We start from the raw sequence: 14,506 nt of genomic DNA, 5'->3' as shown, positions 1-14,506 counted from the left end.
GAACACAAAAGAAGGAGGCAGGCGTGGGGGGCTATTTTTGTGAGATTTTATCAAAAGAATATTTGCTGCACAGTGCAAGTCTTTTGATTACCTTTTTTTCACCACACTTATCTAGACCGAGCACAAAAACAAGGCACGTGATTTTTCATATTTTTACCATTTCAATTTGTTTTTTCATCATTTTAAGGGAAAACCTCTCAAGTGTTAGCCTACCACTCATTCAACCCCTTGCCAATTTTTTGTGAAAAGAGTTCTTTTTTCCAAACTAATATTTTTATTTATGTACTAAATAATAATATTGATGCTGGTTATGAAAAGAGTTTTTAAATCCTGCCCAGTTTCTTCAGCGAAAAAAAATTAGTCTTTACCAGTACAGAGTCAATAATCCTTTTATCAGAAAAAAGACTCAAGAATTGAAATGGACTGAGTTCTGCTGGGTTTTCATCAATCGTCATTCCATGATTTCTTGTGAAAGGATACGCTCCTCTGACAACTCGAGGCTTCTCCAAGCTCTCTGCTCACTTCCTTTCTCCTCCTCCACATTTGTGGAGAAATAGTCATTGTCTGATCAACTGGCAGAGTTATCAGAAGTATTCAAGCTTCTGACAGAAGGAACTACACATTAGAAGTGTAAACCTTGAAAATGCTACAAAAAATGAATGCAAATGTGTATGTGAACAACACTGTTACAATGACAACGGCTATCTCGTAACAATGTCCTTGAAATCCCACAGCTCTACCCTATCGCGACAATACTCGTTTCACACGTACAATGGCTCAAAAGGCTTAAAATCGACAAGTATAGACATATGTATCTGGTTTTGGAAAGTAAGGTTTTAGACAAGTATACTAGTTTACGACTGAACAAGGAACATTTTCCGAGAACGTGTATACACGTTTCTGCCGGGGAAGGGGTTAAATGTAAAGCAGAGGTGTCCAAAGTATGCTCAGTGGTCCATTTGTGAACTGTCTTTTTTTTTTTGTTTAGTTTAGTTTTTTTGCGGGGGTTAATATTTGCCAATTTGCCAATTCCTGATGCAAGAATGACTGACACAGTAATATGTTCTTTCCAATGGTTAACACGTGCAAAGTAAAATGTGCATGTGAACACTGCGTATGTGAGGGTGTGATTTGCCAGAAGCAATTTTGCTGGTTCCTGATTGTGCCTTCTATTCTCAGCGTGCGCCGTGCACAGATATTGCAGCTTGCAACCAGTATGAACATCGGCCATATGCAAGGTAGCATGCGAGAGAGAGGCCCCGCCTCTTTGCCACGTAAGTACCCGCTGTGTGTTCGGAGCTTTCGATACCAGCAGGGTGCGCCATTCCAATTTAGCCATCAGCCGCGGATGTAGGGGGTAACGGTGCGAGGGCTTCGTGGGCGAGGCGTGAGATTACAAGTCAGGAAACCCCTGCATGGAGGTGATGAGGATGTCGAGACCGCAGGGGTACGGTGTGGGGAGTTGAGTCGGTCAAAGGAGCAGTGAAAAGGGGGAGAGAGGAGGGCATCTCCGCCTTTCTAAAATTCAGAGGATCTCCGTTTTCTCACATCTGCTTGACACCAGATTCCGTGATATCAGGGGCCGTCTTTCCCGATTCCCATCTCGTCCTTCCGTCTTGCTCAGAAAGAAACTCAGGATAAATCTTGGAAAAGCTTGAGTTGCCTTATAATGACCGAGTATGCTCCTGGCGAAAGGCAAGCTGCATGCAAATACAACATTTAGGAGCATTTACTAACAAATCATATAAATATATTTAAAAAGATTGAAATATGATCAGCGTAACGTTCAAGGAAACAGGTTTGGGAAAATCGGTTGCACTGTACATAGGTAACTCAATCATTGGTATGAAAAAAAGTTGTTAAGATTTTAACTTACTTTCAAACGAATTTACACCCTGGCCTTTTGTCACCTGACCGCATTTATGTGAAGCAGCACAGCCAGATGCTGCTTCATCGTGTTTGTTTTGAGTTCCACTAATTGACCCAAATCTGGAGATCTCAGAGCCCTACTGCATTCATATTAAATGAACATTTCTTTGATGTAAATGCAATGTAAAGAATTTGACTATTTATAATATATTATACATATTGATACCTGTATTTGTTTCATTTGTTTCCCTTTTATGATGTCTTGATATTCCAAACTGGAAAGTCTCAATGCCACATACTGAGGTATCTAGTTGACTGCCATAAACAAATGACCTTAATATAAAAGCTTATATACGTCATAGAAAACCTTGCCAACACATATGTAAACAACATAAATTTAAAATTAGAAACTAACTTTTTTCAACTCCAACCCTTTCAATCTTACTGCTGTAGATTGAAAATCCCACTGTGGAAATATTAAAGGCTTTCTAATTCTGATTCCGGTTCTGATTCTGACAGAAAGGGTCTCCTGGGACCAGTACTGTGTGTTGCACCTTATAGCACCTCAAAATGCATTTTTCAACTTTGCTTTGCCCCTAGAAATATGTCAGTGATTGAAAATTACGGTGAAGAATTAGAGGCCTGACAGATACCTCTAATAGAAGGTGGTCAGGCATGCTGTTTGTTTACTATCACATGGAAGCTTTTGAGGTGCTCTCGATACAACCTTCCCCAAACGCAGCATTAGTGAGGGCATTGTAAGACGGTCGTGGCAGTTACCTCAGACGCTTTGCACGCTCAGCCTGTGCTTGAGGATCGGCCAAATGGGTTGCGGCTCCTCCAGAGGCCTCCAAAGTCTGTCGGGAAGAAGGCACATTCCATTCGGCATAAGTCATCCTCTATACCCTGCCACAACGTAATTAGATGCAGGTGTTTGCCTTTCTCTGTTTTTGCAGTCAATCCAATAAAAATGTGATGCTAAGTGTACACAGACAGAGAAAAAAACTGAAGCGAACACTATGGAGGAAGTGGGTGAATGTGCTGTGTGAAGCAAATGATTGCCCCCATGTAGATTCATCAGTTCTCCCGGCTGGATTAAAGAAGTGCCTTTCTAATGAAGTTCGCCCCGTCACAATGAAGGGCCTAATTCTGATTTAGCTGAGGTAAAACCCCCTCCCTGCCCTACCGAAGAAAGACTGGCAGCATGGGGCGACGAGAGAGTGCAAGCCTCGCTGGTGACATCGGAGGGGTGGGCGCCGGGAGAGTGGCTTTGACACAAGACAAGGAGAGAAGAAACATGGTGTGAGAAAGCAAGGTAGAGAACGACATATTTTTTTAAATGAAAAACGCCTGTCTGGTAGTTGCTGAGGTGTATTGAATTTCCAATGCGGGAGCCTGTGTTACATAAAATTATGCAAATGTCTTGTGGCCCGCTGCGAATGGCAGCTTGCTGGTCCTGAGCATGCGTGGCTGGCCGCTACATGGAGCGCACTCAGTGGGATTCAGCTTTTCTATTAAGGAAAACCTCTAGACACCTGATGATGAATACTCTGCCGCCAAATGTTCCCCTCTTTTTTTCATGCCGAAAATATGAGCGCTTTCCTAAATGACTTTGGAGATCCCGGCGTGGTGTTCGGCGGCCTGCGTCGAGCAAGAGGGAGAAGGTAGTATTGGTAAAGGGAGGAGGGGTGGGGGTCCCTCTGCAGCAGGCTAGGGGAGTCAATTAAGGCAAGCAACGATAATTATAAGCCGGCAGAACGTAGGGGCTGGCTAATTGTACAGAGTTCCATGCAGCGAGCCCAGCCAAGGGGCCTCTCTCCAGCGCTCCCCCTTCCCTGATCCTTTGTGTGGACCACAGAGCCAGTGAAGCTGCATGCCTCAGTCTGACAATGCTGCAGTGAGGCTTGCAAGGGGAAAAAAGAGAGAGGGAGACAGGCATGAGTCAGGAATTAACTTTTTGCATTCAGGCAGAACACTTTCTTGAGAGTCATTTAAACGTGCACCCCAATCTGGAGGTTTCCTGGCCAGAAAATTTGTTTGGGCCTTCTTTCTTGTAATAATCCAGTGGACAGGGTTCAGGGTTGAGGGTATTACTCCATATAAATACCTGTGACAAATTGCAGCAGTAGTGGGATGGTTCAGGCCACGGTGGTGAGTCCCGTTTAAAAAAAAGTCACATCCGTGTGATGAAACGGGATTAAAATTGAGCTCATATTATAACATGAGCTCAATTGTCACACGAGCTCAATGTATAGCATTATTTGACCAACTGACCTTAGTTCAACATGCATTGCGGCTACTTGGTCCTTCTGTGTTGTCTGTGTATTGAGTCAGTGTTTTAGAGCCAATATGGTTCTATGTGTGGTTAGTATTCTTGAGTTTTCCATGCAATCGACCTGTGCTTTAGTTTAGTTTCAGGGTTGTCTTAAAACCCATGTTGAAATGAGTGAATCATCACTCAACTGTGGCATCATTTCAATCAGGTGTGTTGGAGCAAGGAGACAGGTAAAACAGGCTGTATTTTTTCTTGAGTACCTGATTTGACTATTCCATAATTAAAACCTAAGAGAAGGGCGGTTCTCCATCTACGAAAAGTGGCTTTGAAAGTGGAATCGTTGAAGACATTTGGGGTACACCTGTTTGAGGCACTTTTGGTATACGCCACATGTAACAGTGTGCTATCAGGACAACCTTGAAAGTTTTCTCATACTTTGGCGCTCAGAGTATTGGTGTTTATTCAAACAGAAATCATAAAGTCCCATTAAAGGATTGGAGCATGTTTCGAGTGTTGTGTGTGATCTGGGAACTGTCCCAAAGAGGAATGATTGTGCCTTCAGTGTTCCTACTTAGTCTTGGGTGACGAGCTGAGCACTAAAATCACATTGTTGTCAACTTGGCCTTTATTTTCATAGCACACGAAATAGCCTAAGCATTCACAGTCGATGTGTTGCTAAGTAAATTTGAACATCCAGGTGTGGAATGGTGTTTGTGTGGCTGTAGCAAGCGCCAATGCTCCCTTTTGATCCACCAGATTGTTTGTGCTCCATGCCTGCCTTTTCTTGAAAATACTGTATATGCACTTTACAACAACTATAGAGTTGATCTGGTTGGTTTGTCCTGTGCTTTTGCAAAAGCACATGCATTCTATTTTTTTCGAAAGGACTTCATTTGTCATGCTCTTAGTTGAGTACTTCGGAAAGGAGTAAATCCCCGTTGTAAAATCGCAAAGCTGTTCCAGCGGTCTCAAACTTTTCGTCGCATTCGTTCAGGCATTACGCATGTTGCCGTCGACAGCGAAAAAGGTGTCATCTCAGGCTCGGCCGAGCAGCCAGGGAAACGCTGCAGGCCGGCAAACGTGGGCAGATCTTAGCAGGATCCCTGCTCTGCTCTGATTAGCACCTCCAACGAGCCGCCATGCATCAGAGCTGACATTATCCTAGAGACGTGTTACCCCAGAATTCCTTGCTCTCACTGTGCCTGGGTGTCTCCACCCCCGGCGTGTCAAAGCCAGATCCCCTCCCTTTTCCCCCTAGAGAACACAGCATCAAGCATGCAATGAACCTGGGGCCCTGACATAAGGGCTTTGGTACCTCGCCTCGCTTCCACTTTTCCTTCACACGCACCAAAGATTTCTTTTACATGCCCACTTCCCCTCTGGCAACACGCAGCAGAGCTTCCATTTTGAGTTTTATTTTGAATTGCTTTGATTTTCTTTTCTATTTGTCTGATACATTCATTCACTGATCGAATAACGGGAGGGGGCAGGGGGTTGACTTCAAGGTACCTCGATTTAATCTTCTTCCATTGCTGTATTTTGCAGATCCTTGCCTCTGTCCGCTCCTAACCGCGCAGGCAGGAAATATATATTAGCAATGCTCCCCACCGTCACCGGTTCTCCAATCAGCCTTGGTCCAGAGGGGGTACATCCCTTTGCGCTCCTACCCACGATCTTCCTTTCTCCCCTATCCGCCACACTTCCCCCAGCTTTAATGGGCTCGATAGTACTCCAGAAATTAGTTTTTTTCTATGAGCAGTATTTCTACCTCAGGAGAGCACATCACACGGAGGTGGAGTCAATTTGTATTCACCCATAATTCCCTGGGCCTTAATCACTCTGATTTTCCCCCCATTATCTGTTAATGGGTAGTTCCCGCAGAGAGAAGAGATAAGTAAACCCACCTACTGTTTACAGGCCTGAAGCTGTCGACAATGCTCCCACCCAATCCTGCGGAGGCTCGCGCATACAGCAGAAAAACCCAAAATCGGCAAAATCCAAATCCTGCAGCCTTCTTAATTGAGAACTCCTATTCCAGGGGAAAATTATAAGACAGATGGTAGTCCCGGAAAGTAAACTAGTGAAAGGTGAAATTGCTCATAAATAGGATGGCAGGGAAAGGTTTGGTATTTGAAACGCTGAGAATCTCATTGACCTGTTTTGTTCGATTAGATCTCTTTTAATTTCTAGGGTGCCCTCCAAACAACCCACCGCTGCCTACTAAATATTCCCAATTTTCTCCCCTCCCTCGTATACTCATTACGTTCAGCAAAATAGTTCCTTGATTGATGTCCTTAATATCTTTGTTGTGAGCTGCATTGGCCGCACAAGCGGAGCAGGCTTCAGAGAACTACCCGGCGGCTCTGAGAATAAATTCATCTTGACTCCCCACACCAAAATGCTTCAAGTGATTCTGAAAAATTCTGATGACAAATCATAAAAATGAAACTGTGAGGAAAGACTGCGAACATGTGTTTTGTTGTTCTTATTGTTGTTTCATGGAGCAAATTATTTCCACCGTACCGTTGAAGTTGGATTTTCGGTTAGTATGTTTGTGTTGGAATTTTGGATTTATAAGGGATTACACATCAGAGTGTTGGGCTTTATTCAAGGGTTTATTAGGGTTTTAACCCTTTCAGGAACAGTGGTTGTTATTATTGGTGCATGAAATGGTTAAAGTAAGAATTTGAATTCCTGTTTAATGGGTTGTGTTTTAATTCTGTTTTGTTTGATTCGGGATTATAAATGAGCATTTTCAAACTGAGGTAGTGAGCCCTCGTCCGAATGAGCTCAGTAAAGCATCAGTGGCTTGATCTGTGGTGTTGGCACCATATTAGAGTCTTTAATTAAATGCGCTGCATGTACTTAATTATTAACTGGAACATCTTTAGTTACTTTGGTCTTCTTTATGCACAGTCAGTTGATCCACTCCCAAGCAAAACATGGTCTGTTGAATTCGCAGACAGCTCCAAATTCCGTGTTAGCCTTCCAGAATTGACAATGCAACAACTCCTGTCCTGTAACATAAAGGATTTACGAAACTGTGCAAACCCGAGCGGCGAGCTCCAACACCCCCCACACCCCTCCAAACACCCTCAACGGCACATGAACTTCAGCCCGAAAGAAAAAAAGTAAACAGTGAAAAGAAATGTTCTACTTCCCCCGTATGACAGGGATATTAGACGTTTGTGTTTTAAGGAGCTGTGAAATGCATAAAGAATTAGCCCCAGGAAGGCGAGGCCCTGTGGTTATGCAGATGGGCTTACTTTTCTGGTGTCAGAGATGCTTAGAGGAAGCAGGCTGGGGGGGGGGGGAGGTTTCGTGACGCACAGGGAGCCGATGACGGCAGTCCACAACACTCCAGGGACTCCCAAATGGAATGGGAGGAGGATACTGACAGACTGCCCCCCTAAACATGTACTCAGGACTGTATTCTGAGTCTGCCCAGGGCCACCATGCATCCATGGCTACCACTGATAACTCATATGGGAGTAACAGGAACTGACTTCAGCCCAATAACAGAGAAGGGGAAGATCTTACTTGTGTATTTCAAATAAAAAGCAATTTAATTCTTTTACATAATACGAATTACATAAAACGTTTTTAATAAACTTGAAAATGGAAGATGCCCGTGGTCACAAAACCTAGTCCATTGTGGGATTTGCTCACTCGAACAAAGCACAGGGGAGTGACATGTGCCTTAAAGGATAACCGACGTCTCCGGACAAGTTGTGTCCATAATTTGTAAAATGGCTTCAAATGACTTCTACTGAGCGTATTTTACAAAGATTCCACCGCTTATAGCTATATTTTTTATAGGTGATTTGCATTTGACTAAAAATATCATACTGCGTGTTTTGGGTATTTTAGATGCTATAAAACGTTTTTCTGATGTCAGTTAGGAAACAAAAAAGTGATGTCGGTTCTCCTTTAAAAGACATTATTTGCTGCCTTCTTGCAACTTTGCCTCCATGCACCTGCTCCCAAACACACACACACACACACACATACCCACACACGCACACACACACACACACACATCCACGGGTCAGTCGGGCAGGTGTGGGGTTTTTGCATAATGAAGCAGGGCAGCAGGTCCGACGGGAGCGCATTGTGCACCGGGGTCAAGCGAAGGGCTGCGCATATGGCGGCGGCATAGATGAGTGAACCCTGCAGCACGCTTGACCACAACATATTCCCCAACACACATGCAGACACACACACCCACTCACACAGACAAGCCACGTGAATGATGATCAAAGAGGGCAGACATGCTCATGCTGACTGGGTAGATAACCTGGCACTACCCTCCTCCTCCTCTTCTTCCTCCTTTTCGGTTGATTTGCTTCGTTCAACCCTATATTTAGGCTGCGCTAGCTCATCTGTCAAATGCGTGGGTTGGATGCAGCAAACAACCCATTTTTCCCCATTGCATTGGCCTCGCTTTCTACAGCCGCGTAAGACCTTTGCAATTGTCGTGTCAAGCTCCACAGTTCATTTCGAATTAACTACAACTTTAAAAACCATCTTCTAACTTCAGACCCTTATATTTAAGCAGATTTAGCCCCACAATATGTAATCAGTTTTTGTATTTCCACTGAAATTCCTGAAAAACAAAGGAACAGGACAAGGAACAGCCCCTATTATTTTAGTATGGATCCAGATAACTGATATTTTTTTCTCATTTTGAGAATTTCCATAATGACCCAGAACAAGACTCATCTGTATAGTACAATTCATGCAATCTTAAATGCAAATTATGATTTAAAGTAGAAACAAATGTTTTGATTCTTCTGAATGAGGTAAATTTACTTTTATTGAGATTTAGCCTCTATGAAATAAAGGAACCGGATCAAAATAATACATTTGTTTTTCTTTTTTGTTAGTTTTTTTTTCCTCTTTGTATTAACTCATTCACTGCCAGACATACGCAAAAATATGTCCACTCTAACCAGGGTTTTTGTCATTGGCACTGGAAGTCGAGGACCCACAGAATATTGAGTTTTTGGACTACATAAAAATTCAATGAAGCGTAAGGAACCATAGACTATCTTCTTTCATCAGAACAAAAAAGTTATTTCCTAAATTACATGGTACATTAGTTTTTATAGCACTTTAACAACAAAGCGCTAACATGGGAAAAAAAGGGAAGTGCTGCCTCCTTGTGGAAGGGGCAGCTAGATGTCTGGCCAGCGCTTTATCGGCACCCAAATAAGAAAAAACTAAACCCGAACTAATTCGGGAATGGCGCTCTGCGTCATATTTTCAATTCCAGAATAAATTCGTGAATGGCAGTGAATAAATAAATAACTGTAACCACCAGGTGTTTCATTGTTTAATGCATCAACCTCAATGTGCAGAAGTCGTGGGTTAAATACCACCACCGGTCTTCCTGTGTGGAGTTTGTATGTTCTCCCCGTTTCTGTGTAGCTTTTCTCTGGGTACTCCAATTTCCTCCTACATTCCAAAAACATCCATGAAAGGTTAATGGTACACTTGAAATTCAGAATCAGAATGAGAAAACCTTTATTCGTCCCACAATGGGGAAATTTGCAGTCCACAGCAGCAATTTGAAAGGGGTTGGGGTGGGGGGGGGGGGGTGAAAGGATAGAAAACAAGATATTCTAAGCATAGCAAAATAAAATTGTCAACTGTATACCGACTGCTGTCAGGCTTCACAATTCTCAATGATCACATGTGAAAAAAGAAAAAGGAAAAAAACAAAACTGGACACTTGTAAATATGGGTTGTTGCAATATATCAAAATGCATTTCTTGATTCTGTACAGTTTGTTTTCTCTTATGGAACGGTTTTGCACATTTACATTTGCACAGTATACAGTTGACATTTTTATTTTGTTATGCTTAGAATATCTTGTTTTCTATCCTTTCACCCACCCCAACTCCATCCCTTTTCAATTGCTGCTGTGGACTGCAAATGTCCCCATTGTGGGACGAATAGAGGTATTCTGATTCTGATTCTGATACTGTAAATGTGCAAAACTGTTTCATAAAAAAACTGTACATAGTGCAAGTATCAAGAAAGGCATATTGATATATGTAGCTGTATTGCATCAACCCATGTTTACAAGTGTCCAGTTTTTTTTTTTTTTTCACGTGATCATTGAGAATTGCAAAGCCTGACAGCAGTCAGTAGGAACGAGCGGCGGTACCTCTCCTTCTTGCAGCGCGGGTGTAATAGTCTCTGCCTGAAGGAGCTACCCAGTGCTGTCAGGGTGGGTAGGAGGGGCTGTCCATAATAGCTTTTAGTTTAGCTAGCGTCCGCCTGTCGCCCACCTCCTCCAGATAGTCCAGCGAGCAGCCCAGGACAGAACTGGCCCTCTTGACAAGGCGCTCCAGTCTTTTCCTGTCGCGGGTGGTGATGTTGCCTGACCAGCAGACAATTCCATAGTGGATGGCTGAAGCCACCACAGAGTCATAGAAAGTCTTTAGGAGGGACCCCTGAACCCCAAAAGACCTCAGTTTCCTTAGTAGGAAGAGGCGACTCTGTCCCTTTTTCATTAGGGCATCCGTGTTTGTTGTCCAGTCCAGTTTATTGTTGAGAGTAACACCCAGGTACTTGTAGGAGGTCACCCTCTCAATGTCCGAACCCTGGCTATTCAGCAGTGCCGGTGAGGACTGTTTCCTGCAGAAATCCACTACCAGCTCCTTGGTTTTCCCAGTGTTTATCTGGAGGTGATTCTGCTGGCATCAGTCCACAAAGTCGTTTGTCAGTCCCCTGTACTCCCGATCATCTCCCTCTGTAAAGAGGGCGACAATAGCTGAGTCGTCAGAGAACTTCTGAATGTGGCAGGTTGGGGTGTTGTAGTTTAAGTCCAAGGTGTAGAGGGTGAACAGGAATGGAGCCAGGACTGTCCCCTGTGGCGCTCCGGTGCTGCAGAGAAGCCTGTCCGACTCACAGTTCTTTACCCTCACATACTGTGGCCTGTTTGTGAGGTAATCTGTAATCCAGAATGTGAGGTGGTGGTCGACTCCGGCATGCCGCAGCTTGTCCCTCACTAGATTTGGCTGGATGGTGTTAAAGACACTGGAGAAATCGAAGAACGTGATCCTCACCGTGCTCCCAGCATTCTCCAGATGCAGCAAGGCCGAGTGGAAATTGTACATAGTTGTGAGTTTGAGCGTGAATGGTGGTCCATTTCTGTGTGCCCTGTGATTGGCTGGCATCCGGTTCAGGGTGTCCCCATCTACTGCCCAAAAGACGACTAGGACAGGCTCCAGTACACTCTGCGACCCTTGTGAAGGTAAAAATGGATGGATAATTGACATACCTATTTTAAAACAGAAAAAATATGTAAGTCTCTTGGTTCGCAAGGTAGAGTAACTCACACTCATATTTCTCTTCCCAACAGTCCTCAACATGTTTCTCGTAGTAGGTAGAGTTATTTCACTTTGCATCCACACTCACCTTCATTCTACTTGTATCAGCGTCACGTGCAGGTCACTTAGTTGCAAAGACCTTGGATAAACACTTAAAGATGCGTCCCTTGTGTCGTCTACACTTGCTGAAGCAATAGCTGACCAGCGAGAGTTTAATCGAGAAGCAGTCTGGCCTCACAGCAGACAATTTGGGTCTTTTATCGACATGCTGGAGATGGGTCGCTCGGTACAAGGCTTACTCGGCAAGATTTTATTGTGCTGGAAAATGAATGTGTGAAGTTTGTCTGAATGATTTAAGGCGAGTGGCAAATTGATGTATTCCAATGTGGCAAAGCAGACAGAACAAATTGAGCATCTGTGGTTTTCTGGGCCGAGACATCATCCAAGTTGTAAAGGATGATGTAACGGTCGACATGAGATGAGTTTTGGTGGCATTAATATCTTTAATGAACTGTTTTTTGAGTTATGGGCTGGAATTTGATTGTCACAGTGTATTCTGGCAAATATTTCTTTTTATGTGAATATTAAAATGAGGTGATTTCACTCATTCATCAACTATCATTGATCATTTTACTTTGTGCTGTATTGGTAAAACCCTATTTAGTTATAAGATGATGATCTTTGGTAGAATTATTTTTAATTCCTGGTTGGATAGGAGAAACTACCTCATTGTGATGCGTGTCCATTTGAAATCACCACTTTCTGGTCCATCTTCTATTATTTTGCTTCATCTCTCATATTGGCATAAATTAAACAGACTTTGGCAATCAGGTTATGATGCTTTTTTACGTTCTTATTATTTTTCTTGCTTTGTTGTCTCATCATTGTTCCTGTTTTGTTTTCTTGCAGAGGAGGGCTTGAACCACGAATGCAAACTCTGCAGTCAGTCGTTCGACTCGCCGGCCAAGCTTCAGTGCCATCTGATCGAGCACAGCTTCGAGGGGATGGGTGGAACCTTCAAGTGTCCTGTCTGTTTCACAGGTGAGTGCGTGCATGTGTGTGCGTGCGTGTGCGTGTGCGTGTGCGTGCGTGTGTGTGTGTGCGTGTGTGTGTGTGTGCGTGTGTGTGTGTGTGTGTGTGTGTGTGTGTGTGTGTGTGTGTGTGTGTGTGTGCGTGTGTGTGCGTGTGCGTGCGTGTGTGCGTGCATGTGTTTGTCAATCAAATACTTTGAGAGCAAAGTAAGCAAATTCCATGGCTAAGAAATCATTGTTTATCATACCATCCACAGTCATGGTTTCAAGAAATAAAATACACACATCTAGCAATCTTGTCTAACAAGCATAGAGGAAAAGGTTTCTTCACCCGTCATCTGTTTTTCCTTGAAGGTGTCGAACGTTTCACTCCTCATCCGAAGAGCTTCATCAGGAAACTAAAGTTGTGCTGGTAACCCTGGTCCTATAACCTGAATGGAAAGAGGTGGCCTTGCCAGACCGCTGCTCTGATGGGTAGCTGTGCCCATCGCCGGCTCTGATAGGTCCATTCTTAGGGTGACTAGCACAACTTTAGTATGCTGACAAAGCTCTTCGGATGAGGAGAGAAACGTCCGACAGCTTCAAAGAAGTACAGATAACGGCTGAAGAAATGTTTTCCTCGATGGACCACTCCTGTACGACTGAGAGCCTACACAGACGTCTAACAAGTACAGTTGTTCAATTGTTTGATACTAATGCAAACTTAGACACACAGACACATTTCCATTCGCAATAAACTTTCCATCTCCTAGCCGTCTCGCCCGTGAACTGTAAATGGACTCCAAATGAGTTGCGGAAAGGTCAGAGCAGATGGTTGTGCTAAAGCGGAGAACAGTTCTGCTGCATGCGCCTCCTTATTTAATCCAAATGGCTTCCGCGATCAGGGCCTTGGGAGGTGTCGGGAGGTGCGAGGGGGAGGACCGCAACACGAGGAAAGAAAAGGAAGAGTAGGTGTTGTTTGTGAGGGAGTGGGTGTGTGTGTCTGTGTGGAGGGGAGGGCTGAAGGAAAAGACGTGCTAATTGTGGATGGCGGTGGCGCTGATAGTTGTAATGATCTCATCTGTCTCTGTGCGTGGAGGCGGAAGGAGCGCTCTCCTCTCGAGAGGAGAGCGCCCTTCTTCAGTGTCAACAGGGTTAACTATCTCCATAATGAAATCTGGAAAGTCGTTAACTTAGGCTCTTCACTGCTATTTCTCCAACTCAGATCTTTAGTCCTCTTTTGCACTTTGGAAGTTCTCAGCTCATTTCCTCCTGTTCGCCCAACACACTTGATACATCAATTAACACCGATAGCATTCCCTTTTTTTATGATGTCTTCAGCATCATTACAATAGTTCAAGACAACAGACTGAAATGAAAATGGAAGAAAAAAAAACAGGAAATAAAATATCAATCAAAATGCCTTTAAAGGCACAAAAATATACTACAATAACATATCTCAATTACCAAACAAATTAAAAATCACAATAATTATCATCATGAAATTGTCCCGTTTTCATCTTTATCAATGAATTTTATACATGGGCTTTTGTATATTTATATTTTATATATGTTTATTTATATTTGTTTTTTTATATATTTTCTGTAATGTCACACAGTTAAACAGGCATTTGAGAATTGTCCTTGCCCATATTTCATAAAACATTACTTTTACTTTTGTTGAATATGTCATGAATAAAAAAAACCTAATACAAACTCCACTGAAAGGGAAAAAAACAATATCTAATTTAAAGGAAATGAAACACCAAAGGTCAAAATGAAACCAAAAACATTTTTAATGAAAAATGCAGAATTATTATAACTCTGGCCTTTATCCGCAATGCTATTTTCATACCTGTGAACTTATACGTTTCCTCCATATTTTGTACATTTTTATTTATCATTTCAAATAACGTAGTACATCATGTACTACATTTCTTTTATACAGGAAAACATCTTTTTTAAATGTTGGCTCAAATCCAAACGAGAATGCTGCCGCCGGTCGCTACTAT

The 14,506-nt window shown here is 43.1% G+C and overlaps 1 protein-coding gene across 6 annotated transcripts in view; it reads left to right on the top strand.

The window, feature by feature from the left end:
- Window positions 1–14,506, top strand: part of LOC148891807 (zinc finger protein 521-like) — a 177,098-nt gene that overhangs the window by 122,848 nt on the left and 39,744 nt on the right. For all 6 annotated transcript variants that reach the window (XM_089008424.1, XM_089008423.1, XM_089008422.1 and 3 more), the window contains one exon: window positions 12,394–12,525. In XM_089008424.1, the coding sequence (XP_088864550.1) occupies window positions 12,394–12,525 (132 nt within the window). The remainder of the gene's footprint in view (window positions 1–12,393; window positions 12,526–14,506) is intronic.

The sequence above is a fragment of the Hippocampus bargibanti genome, linkage group LG11 (assembly GCF_051943395.1).
Source record: "Hippocampus bargibanti isolate YZ-2025 linkage group LG11, ASM5194339v1, whole genome shotgun sequence".
Taxonomy (NCBI): Eukaryota; Metazoa; Chordata; class Actinopteri; order Syngnathiformes; family Syngnathidae; genus Hippocampus; species Hippocampus bargibanti.
This window is presented reverse-complemented; position numbering and strand designations above follow the sequence as displayed.